The sequence below is a fragment of the Alligator mississippiensis genome, chromosome 1 (assembly GCF_030867095.1).
Source record: "Alligator mississippiensis isolate rAllMis1 chromosome 1, rAllMis1, whole genome shotgun sequence".
Lineage (NCBI taxonomy): Eukaryota > Metazoa > Chordata > Crocodylia > Alligatoridae > Alligator > Alligator mississippiensis.
In genome coordinates this window covers 222687425-222711988 of record NC_081824.1, presented here as the reverse complement: position 1 = coordinate 222711988, position 24564 = coordinate 222687425, and the positions used below count along the sequence as shown (strand labels likewise).

General features: G+C 42.4%; 1 protein-coding gene across 1 annotated transcript in view; it reads left to right on the top strand.

Moving 5' to 3' along the window:
* The window catches only part of SLX4IP (SLX4 interacting protein), a 143153-nt gene that overhangs the window by 69917 nt on the left and 48672 nt on the right, over nt 1-24564 (top strand). The window contains 2 exon segments of the mRNA XM_059720157.1: nt 8875-8964; nt 13666-13789. Coding sequence (XP_059576140.1) covers nt 8875-8964; nt 13666-13789 — 214 coding nt within the window.

The window sequence follows — 24564 nt, the reverse complement described above, 5'->3', positions numbered from 1 at the left end:
GGAGTGCGGGGCAATGAGCTGAAAGCATCTGAGCTGGAGGAGCTTAGAAGTGCTTCAGCTGTCGGCGGCCATCTTGAATGAAAGAAAGAATTTATTCTTGGTGCTGTTGGGGGTGGGGGTGTGTACAAAGAACTGAACAAAGGACTTAACCCTGATGGCCATGTGAGGATGTCATCAGAGGTTGTAAAAAGACAACTGGCAATGATTATTTTGTCACAAATCTCCATTTGCATTAAAACGCAACAGCACCAAGAGTCTTGGAAGGTTGCTAAATGATGGCTAGTAGTAACAGAGCACTTTTATACTGGCAAAGCTGTCTTTACCATTCCCATCTCCAGCTCCCAAGAGCATTTTCTTCTGTTGTTTGGTTTTCAGAGTATTTGAAGTGTTGCATATGTAAGAAATAGAAGGACATTCATTAAGAACAGTTTTTGTGTGCATTTCAGGTTAAAAACATACTTTATCAGTTTGCGATTTGATTTTTGGATTATTGGGTTTAATAATTCTGCTTGTTTGCCAGATTCTGCATTGTCAGTGATATGGGCTTGTCCCTGGCCAATGTCTTAAAAGCCTTTAGGCAAGTAATAGCTTTGACTGACAATTCACATCAGCACCCATTTTGGTTATATTAAAACTATTAATCTGCCTCCTCAGTAGAATCTATAACATGGTCAATGCATTTATTTATATAAGCTGCCTGAGTTACGAATTGTAAAGATTACATGAAGCAGAAACATTGGTTATGAAGTATTGTATTTAGTCAAATATAAATTACATGGATTATGAAACAATCCCCGGTAATTACATATGAAAAAACTATAAATTTAGTTTTAATTTTCCTGGTATAGACTAGTAATTGGAAGTTTGTCTTTTGGTTCTCATCCCACTGCTACAGCAGGGAAAATAAATCTCGGGGGGTTAGGCAGCCTCTTTGCCTTCTGCCCCCTGAACGTCTTCCCTCTGCAGCCCTTTACCCCCGTCCTTACTGCCAGATCCTGCTCTCCCTGAACACACTGAAGCGAGGAGCAAATTTGAAAAATCTGACCTTGAAATAAACATAGCTATAGTAATTTGCATACAGTGCCCATAGACTGCAGTCTGAGGAGTGTGAAGAATCCTGTTCAGTTTGGAGAGAAGATCTGGCACTGGGTACAGCTCAACATGAAGCAGGTTTGATCCTGAGGATAGCAGCAAAGCGAGAAAGAAGAAAGCAGCATGTTGTAAATTTGGATTCCAATTTAGATAACATATGGATCTGTGAAACTCATAACAAGCAGTATCCCCCTTGAATGGGGCTTGTCAGCTACAAATGGATTCATCGGGCATCTGACCAGACCTGTTATATGTACACCATGATCCAGCGGATCACCGGTTGCCTACATAGACTTAGTCCTTATAGAATTGATGCATTTTACCTTTTTCTGAAACTGCTTTAAGTTTTAGCACAGGTACTTCATGGGTGCATCCAGACAAGCCTGCACGTGCTTCTTGCAGCATCTCAAACCCCTTTGAGATGCTGCAAGAGGCACGTGCAGGAATGAGAAAATGTTCCCCATGCTGCAAATTTGAATTCCTGCTAGGGAGGCCAGTGGCAGGACCCTGCCTGCTCAGAGCTGGCACCTTGGACCCAGCTAGCTGTGACTGACCTCCTGGCCAGTTGGAGCCAGGAGGACATGCTTTGACAGTACAAAGCAGGCCACCACACCCGGAACATCTTCCGGGCTATAGCTGCCCAGATGGCCGGGCAGGGGGCACACATGGCAGTAGTGCTGCACAAAGGCCAATTCTGCAGCCACAGCGCACTGGCAGCTGGTCCAGAGGGGCAGATGCCTCATCCAAGTCTGGCAGGTGCATAGCAGGTCACAGCCAGGCAGCAGCCCCCACTGCCAGACTGCTGCAATGGGTAGAAGGTGCAGGGAACTCTCAGGGGTGCTTCAGCAGTCCAGCTGGCATGAGGGGTTGTGTCTCCAGGTACCAACTGGCTGGGACCCAGAAGCTCCTGAGAGCAAGTAGCCCTGAGCTACTTGCCAGGGCAGCTTTTTGTACTGATGGGGCCAGCATAGGTCAGCTTTTTATACTGCTGGGGACAGCACAGGTGCTGGTCTCAGGCTCTAGCTCCCCTGGCTGAAGATCTAGGAGGAGCTAGGCAGGGTTATTTTGCCCCAAGTGGCACAATTTGCTCTGCAACAAAGTGCATGTCCAAGCATGTGCGCGGAGGCAAAAAGCCCTGGCTCCAGTTTGCACCACTTCTGTTTGAGCTGCTGCAAGCGCACATGTCTGCATCTGTGGACATGCCCCATAAACTCACTCTTAAGTAGCATTTTGGCATCCTCTTATATGTTGTACAAATGATGCATGATATCAATCGAAAGCCAAAAGTCTCATGGTTTACCATACGGTTCATTGGGTTGGGCCCCAGTGGAGTCAACAGGATTTCAAGCCATGATGACCCGACAGCTCCCACTGCTCAGTATGCGTGTGTACTCCTGATCCCACCCCCCAAAGGGCACATGTGCTAATTAGCTTTCCACTCATGACTGGAACCAGGTGTACTTATCACGAGTCCTGGGCCATGTAGTCAAGCTTAATGTTATTGGCTGCATTTTATCAGTTTCATACTTGGTTTCCATTACTGAGCACACACTACTTTTAGCAGCAATTCAATAATAGTATTTTTAATGTGGTTTCCCTGTATGCAAATGTAAGACGAGGGCCTTTTCCCCCAATACTGATTGGAGTGTGGGGGGGAACCTTATCTTGCACTTGAGTAAATTTCATCATTGGACCATGACACGCTGGTAGTACCAAGATAACTTTAAGTCCTTTTTTTTAATAATTAAGTGATAAATGTTACATGTTAACATCTAAACAGAATTTTTCAGGTTAGGAAAGTAAATTTGTTTTTGAAGTTCTAGAATTAAGACAGCTGACCTTCAAAAAACATGAAGTGCTAACACTTAGCTGTAACAAATCAGGTCAGTTTTCAAGAAATGTTCTCACTGGGTATTTTAGAAAGTCAGTTTTTTGTCATGGTGTACAGCCTAAAGTAGGGGGATTGTCGCACAAATACCAGTGTCCTTACTGATGCTGACACCACCAGCATAGAAGCATTGATTATTCAACATCAGCTGCAGTGGGCAGAACATTGTGTGTGCATGCCTGATGTACATTTACCAAAACAACTACTATACTCCCAACACAGCCAAGGACAAAGGCCACGTGGGGGCCAGAGAAAATGCTTCAAGGTCACCATCAATGCAATCATTAAGAAGTGTGTCATTGACATCACAAATTGGGAAAACCTAGCCTGGGACAAGGCTATATGGCAACACCTTGTGAGAGAAGGTACATCTTATTTTGACGAAAACCATTTTGCCCAGGAGGCAGAAAACTGAAAAAAACAGAAGGAAAGAAAACAAAACTGAGAAATCTGTGGTTTGACCTTCCCTTTAGCCACTACCAGTGGCATCTGTCAGAGAGTCTGTGGCTCTGGGATCGGCCTTCTTAGCCATCAGTGGACTCATGTACAACCCTTTACTTGACCCGTGGGAGTGATCGTCCTCAAGCGTGAGGGATCGCCACCGCCAACAATGTTAAGCACTTCTAATCCTAGTGGATCTTAGATTCCAATATTGACAACCCCAACCCTTAAAATATCAGTTTGCTCCATCCAAAGTTATGAAATTAGTATGTTCTTTTTATTTGCCATTTGCTTTTGAACAGTTAAAGTTCATGGTACAACGTTTTTCTCTACACATATGAGTTACAAGGAGCTTTTAGTTTCTAAGAAGCTGAAACTGAAAATAAACTGAAATGATTAGGCAATTTCATGATGCCATGATCATGGAAAAAGACAGGAAAGGTTATTAGACTCTTGTTAAAATTATCAGCCTTGGCAGCACTGAGATTGTTGGGCTGGGCAATTTAAGTTCCATATTCTTTTCTATACTCTCTGAACTGGCATTTAGTTTGTAAAGAGAGCTATGTAGAAATATACAGATGAGTACATGTAAACAGAGTTTATAGCATGGGTGGGCAACTGTTTGGGCTGGAGGGCCACTTAAGTTTTGGTGAGCTGTTTAGGGCCACACACACATGCATACGCACATGCATGCATGCACACAAACATGCACATCCACATGTGTGCACTCCCCAGCCCACCCACCTGCCTCCCCCACCTGGAGCTCAAATTTGGCACCTGCAAATGTGCGTGCACACACGCACTATCCCATGGCTCCCAGGAGCCCTGATGGCAGGGCAGGACAGGACAGGCATCACAGAGGCCTGTGGCCAGGCTTTATCCCCCACAGGCAGGGACTGGATGAGCTGCACTTGGGCTCTGGTGGCTGCTGGGTGGAAGCAGCCCCACTCAGCACCATGCAGTGGCCAGGGCTGGAGCCACCAGGGCATGCCGCACCATGTAAGGTGGGCAGGGCTCCTTCCACCCCTCAGTGTCTGGGAGATGCAGTCCAGTCCTGCAAGCCCTGGGTGCCACCCACCAGCAGAAGCTAGGAACTGAGCAGTCTGCCCAAGGCCTACAGGGCCAGACTGCAACTCCCAGCAGAGACTGGAGGCAGAGCTTCTGCCTGCACCACCCATCTACAGAGGCGGAGGCCCAAGCACGGCTTGCCAAGAGCCTGTTGCTTGGTGTCATTGCCTGCACCACCCACCCACAAGTCAGATAAAATCAATTGGCAGGTCAGATCTGGTCCTCAGGCCATATTTTGCCCACCCCTGGTTTACAGGATGCTTAACACTGATTCAGGATTCAAAGAAGCCTGCATAAAAGCCATTGCTTCTATTACGTAGATGCTTGAAGAATTCTCATTAATGGGCTTGTCTATACCACCTCCTAAGCAAGCCTAGGCACAGCATGAAGAAATAACCCTTGTCCACTTGTGCCTACTCTGTATATGCTCAGCTCAGGTCTGTAAAGTAGACAGCCTGCAGCAGAGTAGCTGGGAACAGCCTTGAGTATGCAAGCCCCCACTTGGTACAGACTTTCCTGACTTCCATACCCAATGTGACCCAGCAGATCTGTGCTCAAATGAAATTGAATCTCTGTGATCCCTTTCTGCCTATGGTGGTTAAATTGCTTTTAATTTTCCTATAAATTTATTATAAGCTAGTGCTCCGTTTGCCTTCTTGATATACTAAAATGATTCTGGGTATGGTGGCTAAGAAGGACATTTTCCCCCGTTCCACTTTTTTGCATGGGGGCTGGAGTTTTTTTTTCTAGGAAGTTTATTAATTTTCGTATTTATGTACACTTAGATATATGACTAATATTTTCACAAACTAACATATTCCTTCAAATATAAGACACTTTTTAAAACAAAGTATTTCTTCTAAAATGTCCTGCATCTTAAATTCGGTTCAGAAAACCATTAAAAGTTCTTGTGTGAACCATAGAGGTGGCGTTCTTGCAAATGTGTCTTTGTTTGTTTGTTTTTTAAAGTAAGGGTTAGAACATTTGGGTTCATCCTAAATTCAAGGACATCTTATATTTGCAGCGATATAGAAAAAATTGTAAATATTTGGTCCTTCTGTGTTTGAACATATTGGAATGGACTTAATACAGTTTCAAATATAGTCCTCTGTGCTTGATTAAAACGTATTAAATTTTGCACATAAGTTTAACATTTGTAGGAATAAAATACTTAGGTTAGCAGAGCTTTCTTTAAGTTTTCAAGCTGCTTCTCTAAAATCAGCAAGTCAAATAGTAACCTCTCCTCTCCGGATCAAAAACAAACAAATACTGTGGAATCTGTCTAAGATTCAACCTGTATAAGCCAAAACCTATTCAAGGTGGAAAATTTCTACAGTCCTGACATGCCCTTCTGGCTGGGAAGCTTCCCCATATAAGAAGGAAACCTGTTTAAGCCCATACCTTTTTTCTGCTTCTGTGCAATTCCATCTTAGACAAGTTTCACTGTATTCTGTTGGGGGAAAAAAAATAATATCAGGTTTATACCTTGTAAGCTTAAATATTTATATTTTCCTTATTCAGCTAAAGCTGGCTTAAAGTACCATTTAGCATTAGTGAATAGTTCTTAAATGTCATCTTATTCTAGTAAATAATATCTTATTTTATTTTAAAGGTTGTGTGCAGTTTTATACTTTATAAATTTTATACTTTCTATATTGTCAAGCAATATCTATCTGTTAATTTTCAAGTTAATTCTACAGTTTGCTGGGACTAACTAATAATTCACTAGATTTTTGAGAGATACTTCATCAGTTTAAAACCTTGGAGAGGTCTGGTATTGCAGCCATCTGTTAGTTCTTGATTCTCTGGCAGAAAGAGAAGCCTTTTGATAAACAGATCAAAGCATTGTTCTTTCAGTGAGTGATACCTATAACTTAGAAGCTTTTCAAACTGATTTCACAATGCCTGCTACGTTTGCTAATTTTTGTGTTCTACCTACTGGCACGGTATTGATTGTGCATTATTTTGTAGTTGCAGCTAAGCTGTTATTGACAACTTCTGATCAGTAGTTAATTATACAACACAATTAATCTGAAATGTATAGCAATGGAATGACTAATTTAGTGAATTTATTGTTGCAACTTGTTAACACCCTCTCCCTCCCACCCCTCCCAAAAAAAAAAACACTACCAAAATCACGTTGCTATTTATTTAGGTTTATACTAAGGGTATAAGTGAGGAGACAAGTATTGTAGTTTATGTAATACTTTGAAGATTGGATATAGATGTTCTTTTCAGCCTTGAGGATTAAAATAATCTTTACCCTTCAGTGTGCGTATAGTGCTGTTTAGGGAAATCTTTGTTTCTACAGTTGAAGTTCTGGGTTGCAGGACATAGATGTTTATGTGGATGAACCACAAAATTTATTTTTCAGGAAGAATTTCAAATTGCCCTCCTCAAGAACGACCTTAAGATCCTGTGCAGCTGATCCCATCCCATTTGTTCAAGAGTACCACTATGTGAAAATGAGAAGGGGTTCATTCTAAACTTGATTCTCAAAAAGAGAAATCCACACGCATAAAGGTGTGGGAATACACCAACAAGGCAACCAAACAGCCTTAGTGTTGTCCTAATGTGTGACACAAGAAAGGGAAATATTGTTTTCTTATTTTAATTGTTTTACTTATTATCACTGCCATATGGCAGAATTAAAGTGGTTTGAGAGTCATAATTGTATTTCTTATGTTAACATGTTGGGATTTTTTTCTGGGTTTGTAATAATTGCTTTTGAAATAGTTAAAATATTTCTATTTTTACACTTTAAGCAAGTGGTAACTCCTAGGATCTTTTTTTCTGCTTAAATTATTTAAAATAGTATATACATAACTATTACACAAGAAACCCATGCATTACTTCCCATTCAGTGTTTCCAAAGATTTGAAGTACTGAAGTATTCTCTTGCTCAACCATAAGAGAGGGGTTTTGCAGGAATCATGCTGGAATTCTGTGGCTTGTTTTATGCAAGCAGCCAGGACAAGTGATCTCAGTTCCATTTGCCTTAAAACCTTCAAGCACTAAAAGAGTTTAAAAAATTTTATGAGCAGATTCATTGGTATACCAAAGCAGCACAAAACCCAGACTATTCAATGGTAGACAAAGTTCTTTGAGTAGATGTGATATCTTTTATTAGACCAACTGAGTAGTTGGAAAAAAGTTCTTGGCAAGCTTTTGGGCTCAGTCACCCTTCTTCAGGTATAGGGAGTCTCTGCTGTTCACATTTAAGTCTTGTTAATAAATATGAATCAGGAAAGAAAGGCACTGCTCAGTTATGGGTGTGAAGAAGAAGTCAAAATATATTTGATGCAGGTTTGGCGTTACAAGAATGGCAAAAAGCAGCCAAAATGTAATAGTGAATCTGGCCTTTACCTTGGAGTTGATTTACTGGGATAGAAAGCTGTATTACTGGGACTCATGGCATCTAAAAAGAAGGAAGACTCCAGTCCCAATGCCTTTGGGCTTTACACATTCCCACTAGTGCTGCTTTAGTACCAAGAAGAGTGTGCAGTCAGGTGATCTACCAATAAGAATTCTCGTTACATGTCAGTCTTCCTCCTATCACTGTCTCATTATCATGAATAGTGTTCTGGCATACAAGTTGCACTGAAAAGGAAGGGTAGTGTTAGAGGCTTAATATTACAGTGGTCCTGAGAAGACTTTCTGGAGTAATTGAGCTGACCCTGGGTGTATGTTGCCTATATAGTTCAAACATTTAAATGCAGTGATGATTAGTAGCTTAATTGTATCCTAATTTCTTCAAGCATAAGGTAGGCAACAGATTTCACTTAATGTTAGCTTTGTGGAAACATTGAAATCTGCGGGATCTCATTATTAAGGTAATTCAGGAAAAAGAAAAAGATTGATACATAGGCCATTTTTTTTAAGGACTCCTTTTTATATTCCCTTTAATTCTTAAATAAATAACTGATATACATTCTTAAAAAACTAAGTGCTGTGCATTTGAAAAGGATATGCTGCATTCGTCATGCATAGCTATAAGGTCACATACTTGTTTTCCTTGTAACTTAAACTGGAGATGGAGTTGGGTCTGGTACATCCGTAGTAAAATAAAATTGTGTGTCCTCGTAATTTGTGCATCCAGCAGTAGGAACATATGGAATAGGATGGTACGGTAGGCACAGCTCTAAATTTTCATTTCACTCTGATATGCAAGATATTGTAATAGCATTTCTAATTATACTTACAGGTAATGTTGGTAAAGCTAGGAATTATTTAGCCACAAAATATTTCTTAAAAAACTAAACTCAAGAACTTTTAAATTGTAGCTGCAGTACATCTGAGTCAGATGCCATTGATCACTTGATTGTTTATTTCATTGTCTGCTGGACATGTGCCTCCTAACAACTAACTTTTTTTTTTTCTTCCAGTGTGGGAACTTTGCTGTCCTGGTAGATTTTCATATTTTGCCTCAAGGCCCCAGTAAAGACACCAGCTGGTTTTCAGATCATGAGAAGGAGGTACAACAAAATAACATCTACTTCAAAAGCATGTAGCTTCAGGGGAAAAATTGGATTGCATTGAACTGTTCAGATTTCTTTTTCACTATTAAAATAAGAATATTGTGAATTATACCTAACCCTGAACAACTAACTCCTGTGGGACTGCTAGGCCTATCAAGTGTATTATCTCCCCTCGGGTTCCCAAGTGACCTCCTGTCTATTGGCCTTTTAAACATTAAACTTTTTCAGTATGTACTGTTTTGACCCTTTTGACTCTGATCGTTTTTAGATTTAATAAACATATTATTAACACATGCTTTTCTAATAAGAATTTTATTAAGTCAAGAAAATGATTAATAAGCCAAAAATATGACAGATATAATCTATCTCTTTAGATTCTAGTAACAAAATGTCTTTTTTTTATTCATTGTTTCTATTTTAGAAATGTGATCTGTTTTGCACCAAATATATTTCAAAGGCAAAGAAATGTTTGGGTTTTTTAGTATGCTGGTTAGAGTATTAACATATTTATTATCTTTTGTAAAAAGAAAATCTAACCTAATTTCTTCAAAGATCTTTTAAAAATAAGGATTCAATTTTAGACTGTAGATGACACATTGTAAAATTATTGTAATATACAGCAAATGTGAAGTGTTTAATTTACATGACACTCCATGTTAGTTCTACTAGGTTCCAGTAATCAGTGTCTGGAAGAATTTTTTTTTTACCAACTTCAGTCTGTAATAGGAACTTGGGAGATCCCCATCAAAAATGAACCAGAGTCATTGCAAGTTGCTTTAAATGCCTTTGGACTTTCCCGCAAGTCTCTGTTACGGTACTTTTCAACAGATACCTTTTCTAATAATGACATAATTAACTTGTCACCACAGAGCATCCCGACACATCTCATAAAATTTTTTTTTTTCAGCAGTATAACATTTTTTTTTCAGCAGTGTAAAATAAAAAGTAGTAATAACTTAGTATCCTGGGAGCAAGAATATACAGCAGTATGTGATTCAGCTGATCCATGCATGCATTATAAACCAGAGAGAAAAGTTTATAGGAAAAACTCTAAAATGTGTTTCTGAGTAAATGAATCATTAAAGCTTGTATTTGTGACCAATTTTACTGTCCCAGCTCATCTGACATCCGTGTTTTCGAAATATATTTTGCCTGACTGTCAAAACATAAAATATGAATTTCAGGAAATTGGATCATGATAGATGTAATAAAGAGGCATGACAAGGTATTCATTACTTTTAAGTAGAACACAAGGGTTTAGTGTCTTCAGAAACTGAGAAGTGTGATTGTAATGGCTCAAAATATACTACTTTAAATACCTTATTGATATAAGGCTTTTTTGTTGATATAAGGTAGGAAGTAAAAAAATCAGCAAGACATTACGGGCAACATCATCCCCCACATGGGAAAACTTGAAGAAAGGCCTGTGACCTTTTCAGTATCTAGCTCTCAGTTTTTCACTAATCACCTTGTTTGAAGGCATGGCATGGTTTGCCTTCTTTGTCCTTTCCAGACTGTGAAACAGCAGCTCCCCTTTTCACTTGTGGACTGTAGAAGAACCAAAAGATGAGCAGGCTGCTCTCTTAATCCTTGTTTGTACTTGGATTGAAATCCAGTGGACTGTTGATTGTATGGAGTGGGTCACTGAGAAAAGATATTACACGGGCAGTTATATCTGAGGTTGCTAGGGAGTGATACTACATCCATTCTCCTGTTTTCTCTCCCCTCTGTAGCTGTCCAACTCCCAGCTTACTGTGCTGACAGAAGGAAGGGTGAGATTCTACACCACTGTCAGCTTCTCCTGGCCTTTGGGCCCCAACAGAAAGCAGGATAGTTATCAGAGGACATGCCTAAACATAAAGAAGCCCTTAGTATAGGGGATAGGCAGGCAAGCTTCTTTGGGTAGATGTGATATCTTTTATTAGACCAACTGAGTAGATGGAAAAAAGTTCTTAGCAAGCTTTCAGGTGCAATCACCCTTCTTCAGGCATAGGGAACTTCTGCTGTTCTGAGACTCCAAGGAATGAGAGAAGCTAAAAACGTGGCAGGATGTCAGTCAGAATATAAATAGGTAGAGATTAGGAAAACAAAAGGTAAAGCAGGGAAAGGGGGGGGGGGGGGGAGCGCCAAAGACTCTACAGCGGTAGTAATGCAAGGTAGAAAAGAGGCTGTCTGTGAAAAAGGAATTTTTGTAGGGGTTGTAGTTTGGGGCAAGGTAGATACTTGAGCAACAGATTCAGTCACCTTTTCTTTGACAAATTTGGTCATTTTGCTTTTCTGCCTTTTGTACTCTTGGTAGGGATGATGGAACAGAAGATCTGGCCTTATGCTTGAAATGAAAGCATTTTGATAAGTTTGTTGTATGATTTTAACTGTTTTGTTTCATATGTTTAGGCACATTACCCCATTACAAGTTCAAATTAACAAGCAGGGATATGATTTTTCTTGATAAAAGAGCTTGTTTACATTTTATAAAGTTATGTTTAATGGGTGTTTATTTTGAGGCCTGTTGAATAATCTCTTCATAGACACAGTTGCTAAAAGAAATATTTTCCAAAGTTAACCAGGTTTATATAATACTTCATTATTGCCATATGCATCTTCTGTTTCAGCCATTTTCTCACCTCTTTTATTTTAAATTAAAAGGTATCCTTCCATTAAAGGACATAGTTAGATTTTTTTAAGGAGTTTAAAGGAAATCTACATACGTAAGCTTTTCCCAGTAATAAGAATACTTCTGTCTAACAATAAAGAGAAAATATTTTACATGGTTCATTAATATGCTTAATGTATTAATTTGGAACCTAGTTATTTGTAGCTATATTTATATAATCTTTGTTTTTATGTCTGTTCTGTAGATTGTCTGTATAAATCACAGGGTGCAGGGTGGATAAAAATCAACATTTTTTTAAAATTAAAAAATCCAATTTTTTATTTAAATATTTTTTTATTTAATCATATTTTTATTTTTTGTTAAGATGCATTTCTTAAAAAAATAAACTTATGTAAAGATAATTTTAATTTATGTTAAAACTCAAAGATATCATAATGGAAAAGGGATTATAACTTCTAATTAGATACTATTTGAGACAATATAGTCATGTAAACTTTTTTAGAAGTTTTATAAGTAGGTCACAACAGGCTATGAACAATATTAGGGGCACAATCATAGGGGTTTCCCATAGCCTTCTCCATAGATTAGTAAAGATTAAAAGAAAACCACTCTATTCAGTGCTCAGTCTAGAAGATCCCATTAAGCATCTCTGTGATGCTTAGTATCAGTTCTCACACTGTGGATTTGTGTCTCCAGAGATCATAGGCAGACAAGGTTCTTTGGGAAGATGTGATATGTTTCATTAGACCAACTAAATAGTTGGAAAAATTGTTCTTTGCAAGCTTTGGGGGACAAATGCCCTTCTTCAGGCATAGGGAGAGTTTGTTGGCTCCAGAGATAACATCCTTGTTAATAGCAGTATATGGAGATGCGAGATAACAGACCTGATTACCTACCCATCAGCTGTATTGTCTTTCAGCAAGTTTGTGTACATGCTTTTTCTAAAAGTGCAAAGTTTCAAGAAGTTAAATGAATAAAGGTTATCAAACAACAAGAGTGCACTTTTTGAAGAAAACAATGACTAAATGGAGGTTTCCTGACAAGTGATTTAAATCACGATTTAAATCAATTTGATTTAAATCAAATCCACCCTGATTTATCTGACATTTGTGACATCTGTATCTGAAGCATAATTCATTAAAAACACTCATTTTTCTATTATAAAATACATATTGTAAAATTTTAAATGTAAAATAATATCATTGTGTCCCACAGTGTAATGTTTTTTTTTTTACTCTGAGGTTTTATATGTTAGAAAATGGAGAGATTGAGAGAGCAGTCCAAAATATGTACAAGCACAGTTATCTAAAAACTTCAAAGTACTGACAAGATAAACTCTTGATTTTAGTCCTGTCCTAACACTGTTACTGAGGGGCCTATGCTTATCTCTGGATTGTATTAAGATACTTGCAAGGTGCAAATAGTTAAGTTTTTAAAGGAATTTTTAAGTAAACCAGGGAAATTAGTTTGATATGACCTAGTCAACTTTTAGCCTTCCCTAAAATATCTCTTGGAATAGAATCAAAACAGTCTGGTCTTGTTTACAAGGCCCAAGCAGAGAAATTAGGGCACTGCAAATTCCTGGGAATTTTTTCCTCATGTTATCATGAATTTTCTCATGATTTTAGGCTGTATTTTTAAAGGCAACTTTTTTTTTCTCTAACTGCATTGGAATAAGTATTGTAATTCACTATTCACAAGTATAAATTGCATTAGTTTGTGATACTAATATGATATTTATTTCACAGATCTGGTTAAAGCAAATAGTCACAATAAACACTTTTGGAAAATTATGGAAATTATATGGTGAAGCAGTGCATGGTATTTGAGTCATAACAATAATGTTATAATTTGCTTCCTCTTTCATTTTTCAAAATATATTCCAAAAATGGGCTGTTTAACTCTTCTTCTAAGTCCTGTAGGTGTTTTTTTTGTTCGTGTATTTATACTTTTAATATCTGTTTAGCATGATAGTGCAACATTATGTAGAATGAATTTCTACATACTCTGTTGCAAGTACTGCCTTATGGATTTTTTTAGATGGCATAGATTAAGGTATAAATCTGCAAATGATTCAATTGCAGGAAGTCTGCATGCTGCTGAAAGACTCTATTGATTCAAGAGTCAAGCAATACTTGGAAGCTCGTAAACAACGTGGCCAGTGGAAACACATGGAATACACAAAGCCCATTCCTTTGTCCCTAAAAGGTAGGTTCAAATGCAGTTATTTTATGCTTTGCAAATAATATTAAATGGGATGGAAAAAAAATTTCTTTACTTATGTTACTATAAATGACATTGTCAAGAAATCCAGTGAACCCAAAGAGTCTAAACTAAGTGATTTTAATTCCTTTATGTTTTTCTGTTGGAAGTATTACTCTTTGTTATGGTCTTTATGGCAAATACATACCACTTTTCAGTTGAGTTTCATGTGCTCTCAGCATCAGTTGCTTGATGGAGTGTCCCTCTAAGATTGATTTGGATTGCAACAGATCTTGGTGGGAACAAGTCACCAAGGTTGCAGACAGACATCATATTCAAAGCATTTCAAATGCCCTTGAAGCTCTTCAAAGGGTGAGCCATAGGGGCATACATGCTTTATGAAGTGCTCCAAAAACAGCTCAAGTGCTCCAAAAGAGTATGTGCTGCAATAAGAGACTACTTAAAAGTGCATTGCGTCTTGTTAGGTGTGCATATGCTATGGAGTACAACAACGAAGCCATGGGTTCTTCATCATCCTACAATGCTCCATTCTTTCCACCTCCCGAACAGGAGAAGGCAAAAGGAGAGCAGGGCAGATTGTGTGGAAACAGAACTGCAGAACAGCACTCTCCCAGATCTCCACCTAAGTGCCTAAGGATCTTTCCAGGCCAAAATTGAAGTCCCCACATAATTTTACAGTTGCTAAATAAAGTGCTTTAGGATCACATTGTGTGACTTGTGCCTAAGTCCCAGTTGGATGTCTAAGAAGCCAGGTATGATCTAGTGTTAAGTGTACAAGTATGTTTTGGTGCCTAATCTGCATGGCAGTTTCTCTTTAATGTTACAGCATTGGCTGTTCTGGCATCCTCCTTCACTTTTCCTGTCCAGTGGATGGCTTCATTCTGGTGACCTTCCATCAAGGTTGCCTTTTTTAGGCAGTGGGTTTTATGATGACTTTATCCACTAAGATTATTTGATTTCAACCAGCCATCAGATAATAATGACTTTAGTTTACTAATAACCTGTACTAGGTGTGAATTGGTTACAGAGAAATGAAAGGCACGCTATCCTAATACCAAATCCTAAGGTAGCTAGTCTCTTCCCTTTCTTTAAATATATTCAAATATATGTCCAGCTGACATCTGGTAATGTCAAATACAGATTCCACATTGTAGAAAGTAGTATTTTTTTTTTAATGTATGAGCACTATATCAGTATGAAAGCAGTTAATTTAAATTCATGGTGTAGAATTTGTCTCTCTTATTAATTTAACCCTGCAAAAATACTTTGTCTTTGAAAGTCTTTTCAAATATCCAAAATTGTAACATTCCTGTGGCTTCCTCTTGCAGTGGTTAACAGATCTGCCTGTAAGAATATAATTACTGTTCTCAATATTAATGTGAACATGTTGTTTTTTTTTAAGTAGAACAAAGCTTAAATACTATTTTGGAGGTTCATTATGACAGTAAATAGGTGTAGAAAGTCTTATAAAAATATGTTAGGAATACATTAGACCTGGTTTGCTGTGGCATGAAAAGCCTTTTCTCCTACCAATACAAAATAGAACATAAGCAGAAAGTGCCTCAGGCCACTTAAAGATTTTTCTGAAAGCTTTTCCTGCAAGTCGGAAAAGCATCTTATCTCTCTGATACATTGTAGGGTGCAGGATTTGTAAAACATGAACTTTTAGATCCTCTTAGTTCTCTGATTTGAGAAAATAAATATAATTTTCTTAAAATAAAATAAAAGAGATGCAGAACATCTTGTGAAGGAATGTTTGGAGTTTTTTTCACCGAGAGGCATTTTTTATATTAGCAAAAAGTTGACTTTCTGAATACAGTGTGTTTTGCAAGAATATTTATTATATGAAGATAGAGTTGCCTGTCAGACAGGCTAATTATTCTTGGAAATGCCATCAGATGTCTCAGAATAATCTTGAGGATGAGGACTAAATGTTTGGCTCTCTTGTATCACTAGTTCATTAACCTTTTAATCAGAAAATGGACATATTATTCCAGCATGGCAAACTGAACTCCTGTATGTATTATGCACCTTATAAAGCATGGGTATCCATGCTGCATTGTATCCGGGACCAGGAAGTTTACTTGGACAAGAGTTACAAGATGTTGGTACTGGAGAGGCCAAAGGGCGATGAGGAGAAGTGGCAGCATGTGACTACTCGAAGAAAGAGGGCCCCTAGGATTGAAGAGGAGAAGATTGAAGTTAGAAACCATTTTCAAGCACTCTGTGTTGGAACTGCTAAGGAAGATGTAGAGGAGAGGACATCTGCAGGCATGAGGCAGAGGAGGCAGCAGCCTAGAGTGTAGGAAATGCAAGGACCTAAGGACAAGGGCTGCAGGACCACTGTATGAAGAAGGAAGAGAAGAGTGATGGTAGTTGGTGATTCCCATCTGCAGGGGACAGGGGCACCAATTTATTGTTCAGATTTGGGTGCCTGGGAGGTGTGCTGCCTACCTGGAGCCTGAATTCAGAACATCACAGAATTTGCCAAAGCTTATCCATCCTTCAAGCCACTACCCATTCCTGCTTATCTATGTGGGCACAGACAACACTGCCAGGAATGACAAGATCAGAAGTGACTCTGGGGCTCTTGGCAGGAGGATTAAGGAGCCTGGAACAGAAGTGGTATTCTCATCAATCCTTTCCATGGAAGGCAGGGGTCCAAGGCAGACCATTGTGTTCTGGAAGTGAACACATGACTAAGATGGGGGTGATGATGTGAAGTCTTCAATAATGGGTAGATGTTCTTGGGAGGAGGACTGCTATCAAGAGAAGGGATCCATCTGGTGAGAACAGGGAAGAGCACTTTTGGATATTGTCTGGCTAACCTAGTAAGGAGGGCTTTAAACTAGGTTCCATGGGGGATGGTGATCAGAACCCTCCAGCAACAGAGCACAGTCCAGAGGGGAAAGGACTCAAAGAAGCAGTTCAACTCTGGGAAAGGGCCAGAGAGCTACAAGACTGCAGCAAGTGGCGCAAAAAGGAAGCAAGGTCAAAATGCATCCAATATGTGTACATGAATAAAGGAAGTATGGGGAATAAACAAGATGAGTTGGAAGTTACAGCTTGTAAAAAGAATTATGATCTGATTGACATTACCGAGACCTGGTGGAATAGCTCTTATGACTGGAATGTCAACATGGAGGATTATACATTGTTTCAAAGGGACGGAGTTGTGAGTAAAGGTGGTGGTATTGCCTTGTATGTCATCAACACACACTTGTTCCTTGGTTCAAGTGCTATCCTCACACAGACTGAGCCCAATCTGCAGTCCATCCTTGACCTTTTTTCAGGTGCCTATCATAGCCTGGGACTTTCCCTTCAGATTGGGAAGACCAAGGTGCTCCATCAGCCTGCCCTAGCACAACCTGCTCCCCTCCCCCACAAATTACCATGGGTGGAGAACTCCTGGAAAATGTTGAGCATTTTCCGTACCTTGGCAGCTAACTCTCCCAGTCAGTCTTGATGTCGAAATCAAACATAGGATTCACTGCTCCAGCCTATCCTTTAGAAAGCTGCTTCGCCATGTCCTTTACCAGTTGAGATCTGCAGATCCTGGTCTACAATGCAGCGATTATCCACATGCTTCTCTATGGGTGTGAGACATGAGTGACATATTGAAGCCATCTTAAGCACCTGGAATGAATGGTTCCATCAACATTGCCTCAGGAAGATTGTTCGCATTAGATGGGAAGACCACTGCACCAATGCCAGAATCCTTTCTGCCACTAACATAACCGGCATCAAGGCAAAAATCATGAAACATTAACTCCCCTGGGCTGGCCAGTGTGTGGATGGCTCTGGGCCTCACTGGCACTGGCCCTGGGACACCAGTGCGAGTCCCACGCTCCCGCTCACTCACAGTGCCCCCCAGCCCTGCGGTACAGGTGGGGGGCAGCGTACAGCCCTGACCCCTTGCTTGCCAGTACGGAAGGAGCTGGTGCGGAGCACAGGGAAAAGCGGCCCCATACCCGCCCCGTGGCCAGCGCTCCCTGCTGCAGCTGCTTGCAGCCTGCGCAGGGCTATCTTGAGCAGGCACAGGCAGCCCCAGGTGGGCTGCAAGCACCTGCAGCACGGGACACCAGCCACAGGGCAGGGAGGGGCCACTTTCCCCCCTCCCCGCTGCACTCAGCACCAACTTGTAACCCGCCCCCACTGCCAGCCTGGGCTCCACGTGGCTCTGGGCTTGCCCGTCAGGGCTGCACACAGTGGCAGCAGCCGTGGCTCCCCTCTTGCCATGCCAGGAAGTGTTTGCTGCTGCTACCTGCCCAGAAGCAGCGGTGGCAGCCTTACCACAGCACAAGCTCCAGGCGGGCAGCAGAAGCAAACGCTTCCTGGCGCGGCAAGCGTGAGGCCGCTTTCCTCTGTGCTGAGCAGCTGCTGCTGTTGTGCACAGCCCCGATAGGCAAGCCTGGAGCTGGTGTGGGGCCCAGGCTGGGATTGGGGGTGGGTTACAAGCTGGTGTGGAGTGCAGGTGGAAAAAGCAGCCCCTCGCCCGCCCCGTGGCTGGCGCCTCACGCTGCAGCCGCTCGCAGCTGTGTGAGGCTGCCTGTGCCTGCTCAAGTGGCTGCAGCAGGGAGTGCGGGCCATGGGATGGGTGAGGGGCCACTTTTCCCCGTGCTCTGCACCAGCTCATCCCCTTCCCTTCCTCCCCACCTGCTTCTTACCTGAGCTTCCCACGCTGGGGTGGTCCCAGGCCAGAAGCCCCTGCTGGGGCTTCCAGCTGCAGGGAGGCAGGGCCAGGCAGGCCCTGCTCTTGCAGGAGCCTGCCGGGCTTCCCCTGGATCCTACTGCCCCTGGATCCTGTCATCTTTGAGAGGAACCAAAGACAGATACATTTTAATTTTCAAAAAAATTTTAGGGGCCCTGTGGGCCAGATACAATAGCCTCACATGCTGTATCCAGCCCAAAGGCCATATTTTGCCCACCCCTGCTTTAATAGCACATGTAGATGCACCCAATATGAGTCTGCAGTGTGATGCAGCCACAGAAAAAGTGACTGTGATGTTGGGATTCATCAATAGAAGCATTACGTGCAAGACACAGGAGATAATAGTACCTCTCTATTTGGCACTGATTAGGCCTCATCTGGAGTATTGTGTACAGTTGTGGGCTCCACATTTTAAAAAGGATGTGGAGAGGTCAGAGAGGGTGTCCCAGGGGCACAGGAGCAGGAGAGGGAATTTGTGTTTACAGGCAAACCCCAGTTCAAAGTAAAAAAAGAAAACCCCAACATACCTCTTGTAGGGGCCGGGAGGAACAAGGAAAAGCGCGGTGGGAAACCGCCCGCGTGGTTCGTTAGCCGCGCTTATATCCAGCTGGGACCGGGTGACGTCAGGAGGAGACGCCACATGGCGGAGATAAAGGGTGGCCCCAAAGGTGCGGGGGGGGGGGGGGTCGCTGAGGGCCGGAGAACTGGCAGAGAATCTCTGGGCAGGAGGCGTTCAGCCACGGCGGCTGGCAGTGGCGACGGTGGTGGCAGAAGCAGCGGAAGCGGCAGGGGATCCCTGAGCCGGGGAAGACCGGCGGGGACTGAAGACGCCAGCGAAGAGGCCAGCAAAGGCAGCAGCGGTAGCTGCTGCAGCGGCGGGAGCTGCAGGAGATCCCCAAACCAAGGACCAGCGGAGATTGAAAAGGCCGGCGGGGAAACTGGTGGGAAGGCCGGCTGTGGTAGCTGCAACGACAGCAGCAAGAGCGGCGGGGAACCCTGAGCCTGAGAAGCCCGGCGGGAGTTGAGGGAGCCAGCGAAGGGACCCACAGCGACCCCTGAAAGAGCCAGCGGGAGAGCCCTGATCGCGGGCAATGGGGCCGCAGCCCCGAGTAGAGGCAGAGCCTGGAGAGAGAGAGAGAGGGACCCCGGCTGGAGCGAAAGCATGGGTCCCGACTTGGAGGGTGCCCAAGTCTAAGGGCGGTGAGGGGCTAGGGGTGTACGGAGCTCTCACACTGGTTGCTCTGTTTCCTTCAGGGTCCTCCCTCCCTTCTTTCCTTTCGGTCACACCTCACCGGTAGTCACGGTGGTGGTTTTGTTCATTTTGCGTCACATCGGGTGCTTCAGGGAAGAGGGGTTTAGGATCAAGGCATTGGCCATGGTCCCCTTTGTGAGGGTAGACTAGCAGAGTCCTTGGCACTAGGCGAGGGTGGCTAGGACTCCGTGGAAGGGGAGAGAGGCTGCGCAAGGACGCACGGGGAGCTACCACCAGCAGGCACTGAGGGCTAAGGGCACATGGGAAGACAAGCCCGAAAGCCAAGGGTCTCCAGGCCCTCCCACCGGAGTCTGGCCAGGGTCCCGGGTGGTCACCATCAAGAGGTAACACGGAGACCAGGGAAGACACCAGTGGGGGCTAGCCGCAAAATAGACTTGGAGGCCCGCCTCAAAAGGGTGGCACTTGGCCGGGGTGTAGGGGAGGTTGGAGCCCTGTGAGCGTCCTCCGAGGTGCGTGATGGCCCTGGAGGCACCCTCAAAGGGGACCCCCTCCACTGGAAAACCATTCAAAGTCATGTCAGGAAAGTTAGGGGGTCTCCCTGAAGACAGCCAAGGCACCCTCTGTGGTCCGCACATGGGTCCCTGGCAAGCAAGATCAACTGCTTGGGCGAAGGCAGCATGGGAGCGTATAATAGAGTGGAGGCGGGCACAGAGGGTAACAAAGATGCTAAATGGCTTGGAAAGTAAGTGACATGAGGAGAAGCTGAAGAAGCTATGCATACTCAGCTTGCAGAAAAAGCACTTAGAGAAGATGTGATAGCAGTCTTCAGATGCTTGAAGGGCTGCCATAAAGAAACGGGAAAGTAACTTTTCTCACTGTGGAGAGGAGGATGTGGACCAATGGCTTGAAGTTGCAGCAAAGTAAGTTTAGATTGGATATCTGGAAAAACTTCTTCACTATTAGAACAGTGAGGCAATGGAATAGACTGCCTAGGGAAGTTGTGTACTCTCTATCACTGGAGGTGTACAAGAAGAGGTTGGACAGCCACTGGTACAGGGCTCATCTAGGCATAGCTATGCCTATGTTCTACCATGGGTATTACCCATGCTTCTGGACTTTGCTAGTTGTCCCCCTCCACCCTTTTCCACTATACATCATGGTGTTTTTAAGCCTTCCCAGAGGCATTGAGTGTTGGCTAGAGCCAAGGCTGGGGATTTTGACTGGGATATGGTAATACTCTTGCTGGTGCCAAAGCCAGAGGTACCTGACCAATCACCGTATATTTGGGGTCAGGAAGAAATTTTACCCCATTGGTAAAGATTGGTATGGATAGTGGGGGGTTTTCCTTCCTCTGTAGTGTGGGGTGTGACCTTCTACCTGGGACCTCTTGAGCATATATTGACAACATTATGTAGAAGCAGGACATTTGCTGCTGTGGTTCTCCTGCTTTACTTGTGGGCAGGTTAAGGTGTTATGTCTGTTATGTCAGGGTTGATGGTAGTCTTATGTAGCATTTAGATTATGGTTTGTATGGGATGGTTTGGCTAGGGATGATCCTGCCTCAGGCAGAGGGTTGAGCTAGGTGATTTCTGGAGGTCTCTTCCAGCCCTACCTCTCTACGACTGTGATTCTATGACGTAGGAGACTTTTAAGGTTTGTGTATTGCCATTTACATATATATTGTTTAGAAATTATATTAAGTTGTGCAATCCACAGCAGCTGTTGAATTTGACAGGCAAGTGCTGAATGTTGTTTGTTTCTTGAATGTTGATACTAATTTATTGCACATAGTTATGGTTTTGGAAGTGCCCTGGCTAGGAGTTTCATTGCTGTAGAATTCCCATTGTGGGAACAATGAACTGGCTATAACGGAAGAAATTATTTCTTTGAATATCCAGGGTCACTGTTCCACCCTGCTCTCCTTAAAGTCATATTTAAGGATATGTCTTAAAGTCATATTTAACATGTCTCCACTGCTTTGCACTGCAGGAAAAGCTCAAAAGTCAATGCGTTAATATTGATAACCAAAGTTCCTAGGTCTCTTCAAAGATGGAAAAAAATGTTTTAACTGGGAATCTCCCCCTCTCTCCCCCCTCCATGATTGGGTGCCAAGTCACCTTAATTTAATTGGCAAACCTAGTCCTCTTTGCAGAGCAGAGGAGAATCCATAGTTAGAATGGCTACCTAGGATATTTTTAAGGAGAAATAATCAGCTATTGCGCTTCTGAGTCTAATATTACGGATATATACACTTCTTCTTTCTGCTTTTGTGGCATATGAAGCAAATATCCTTGAAAGTTACTTGTAAATTTACACAGCTCTTTCATTTAAGTTACACCCACACAGCAGCATGTGGTGGGTCGCATACCAACTCATTAGGAAATCTGTGGGTGTTATACAGAAAAGAAGAAGAAAGAATGGAGGCAGAGAGAATGGAAAAATGGGAGAAAGTGGCCAAGACAAGCAAGTTCTTCCTATTCTTCCTTCTGTCTGAACAATTTCCCTACCCCTCCCAAATAGCCAGTATAAATTACCTGCCAAAGTAAGCTTTAATTTAGCCTTTACACGTAGGCCTTAGTGTAAACTCTCCATTTCCTGGTTTTAACTAATGTCCAAAAGTGTTTAATTTTAGTTTGTTTTATGTTATAAGGGGAAACTACAATGGGATAGCATTTAAAAGATGTAATTTTGCCTGCTCAGAGCTGGTCAAGTTGGGCACTGAACAAATAATTGTCATTTGCGTGCCCACATCAGAGGTTCAGTGAACAGAAGTGAGCTTCTTGCTAACACTGCACCTTTGAAAGTTTGGTCCATTAAGAACAGTCTTTTTTACAAATGTACAAGTGAAGCAGTTAATTTCAGACCTTTCTCATATTTAAACTTTCATCAGTCAGTGATGTGTCCTTTTATAACGTTGTCAAGCATCCTTATGTATCATAGTTTCATAGATGTTAGGGGCTGAAAGGGACCTTACTCATTGTTCACTAACTATATTGTATTTATGCGATTCCAAGATAAGGTTTTTTCCCCCATTCAACATGTGGGGGAGAAACAGAGCCTCGTCTTAGAATGAAGTGTTGAAGTGTCTAGCTGAGAACTGTGGGGAGTGGCAGTGCAGGGAGCTCAGCTCAACCAGCGACAGCATCAGTTGTTCCTCGTTCCAGCACCTGCTGCTTGGCTCCTCTCTCCCTACCCAATCTCCCTTGATGCCAGGGAGCAGACACTGGAAGCTGGAATCTGTGTATTACTACTGCTATCCCTGGCCAAGCTGGGCTCCCTGCTCCCATAGCTCCCAGCTGAAGCAGTCAGCTCCCGGCTGATGCAATGTGAGAGGAGCTTCTCCTGGCCTGCTTCTGGTCTGTACTGTAGGGAGAAGTGGTGGCACACAGGTTCCTTCTGCCAGCAGGAGAGGGGAGGAGGAGGAGAGATGGACAGGAACAGAGGAACCTGCTTGCCACCATGCCTTTCCCCTGCAGCATGGGTCAGGAGCAGCTTGGGGGCTCCCCCATGCCTGCAACAGCTAGGGTTCAGACTCCTTCAGCTGGGAGCCATGGAGAGTGGCTGTGTAGGGAATCTGGCTGAGTTAGAGATAGCAGCAGCAGCACATTAGATTTCTGCTTCATTAGATTCCTGCTTCCAGTGCCTGCTCCCTGCCACCAGTGGAAGACGGGTTGCGGGGAGAGGAATCTGGCAGGGAGTAGGCACTGGAAAGAGGAATCTGCATGTTGCTGATGCTGTCCTTGGCTGAGATGGGCTCCCTACACAGCTGTTCCCTGCAGTACAGGGCAGGAGTAGCTTTGGGATTCCCCCTGTGCCCAGAGCAGCTGAGGACAGTAACAAAGGAGGGGACGAGGTGGTGGCAGGGGCAGGCAGAGAGGCAAATGAAAGGTGAGGGGCACATTTCCTGATTCATGATCTAATCCTGCAGACCTTACATGAAACTTACCCTCCCTGAAGTCCAGTTGCTTTCAATGACTATTATGTTTGTTCTTAGAAATATGCAGTGACTTTTCTCCTTTTTCTTGATGAACTCCAGGATGCTTTGGTTGGTTATAGGATTTGGTATATCTGATGGGAAATACGTGTATGTATTTCCCTTTTTTATGTTTGATATGTGCTTCTTGGGGTTTTAGCAGCAAATAAAATTATCAGAGAATTTGAGAGGAATAGACTTCTCTTCATTTGGCAAAAATCACACATGTTAAATGCCTGGAAAAAAATCTACAAATTGCATCTGGCATTTTGCACTTCTTTCCCTAAGGGAGGGTTACATTTTCCATTTCAATAGTGTGTGAGCTTTTTTTCACTTGATGAGAAATTGAATCAAATTCTCACCAGGCCTTTTTCTTTCTCAAGCAGTGGTCATCCCTACACTGCCAATCATTTTATATTAGTAGTTCCCAAACTGTGATGATTTGGCTGGTCATATGATATTAGCTCTCTTTGTTTCTGATGAGGGTTAGGGTCCAAAGAGCTGCTCATGAAGAGATGCTAAAAATGTATGGAACACTTTGCTAATACTTCTTTTCCACATAAACAATTGCTTTAGTTGTTCTGGGATGTTATATGAATATGAATGGGAACAGTGTATAAGGATAGATAACTTAATAGCATTACCTCAGTATCGGTACTATGCAGAATACAAGGAGAGAAAATACAGCAAATGCAGAGCTAATATTAATCTAAGACAACATTCTCAAGGTTGAGCCTTCTATGTGATAAAACTTTCCTAAGTTTATCTGCAAAGATTCTGCCCTTTTAAGTCCCTCCTGGAGAGTCACTTTCACTCTGAGTCTTGTTGACACATTAAGCTTTCAAAAAAATGTCACCAGGTTT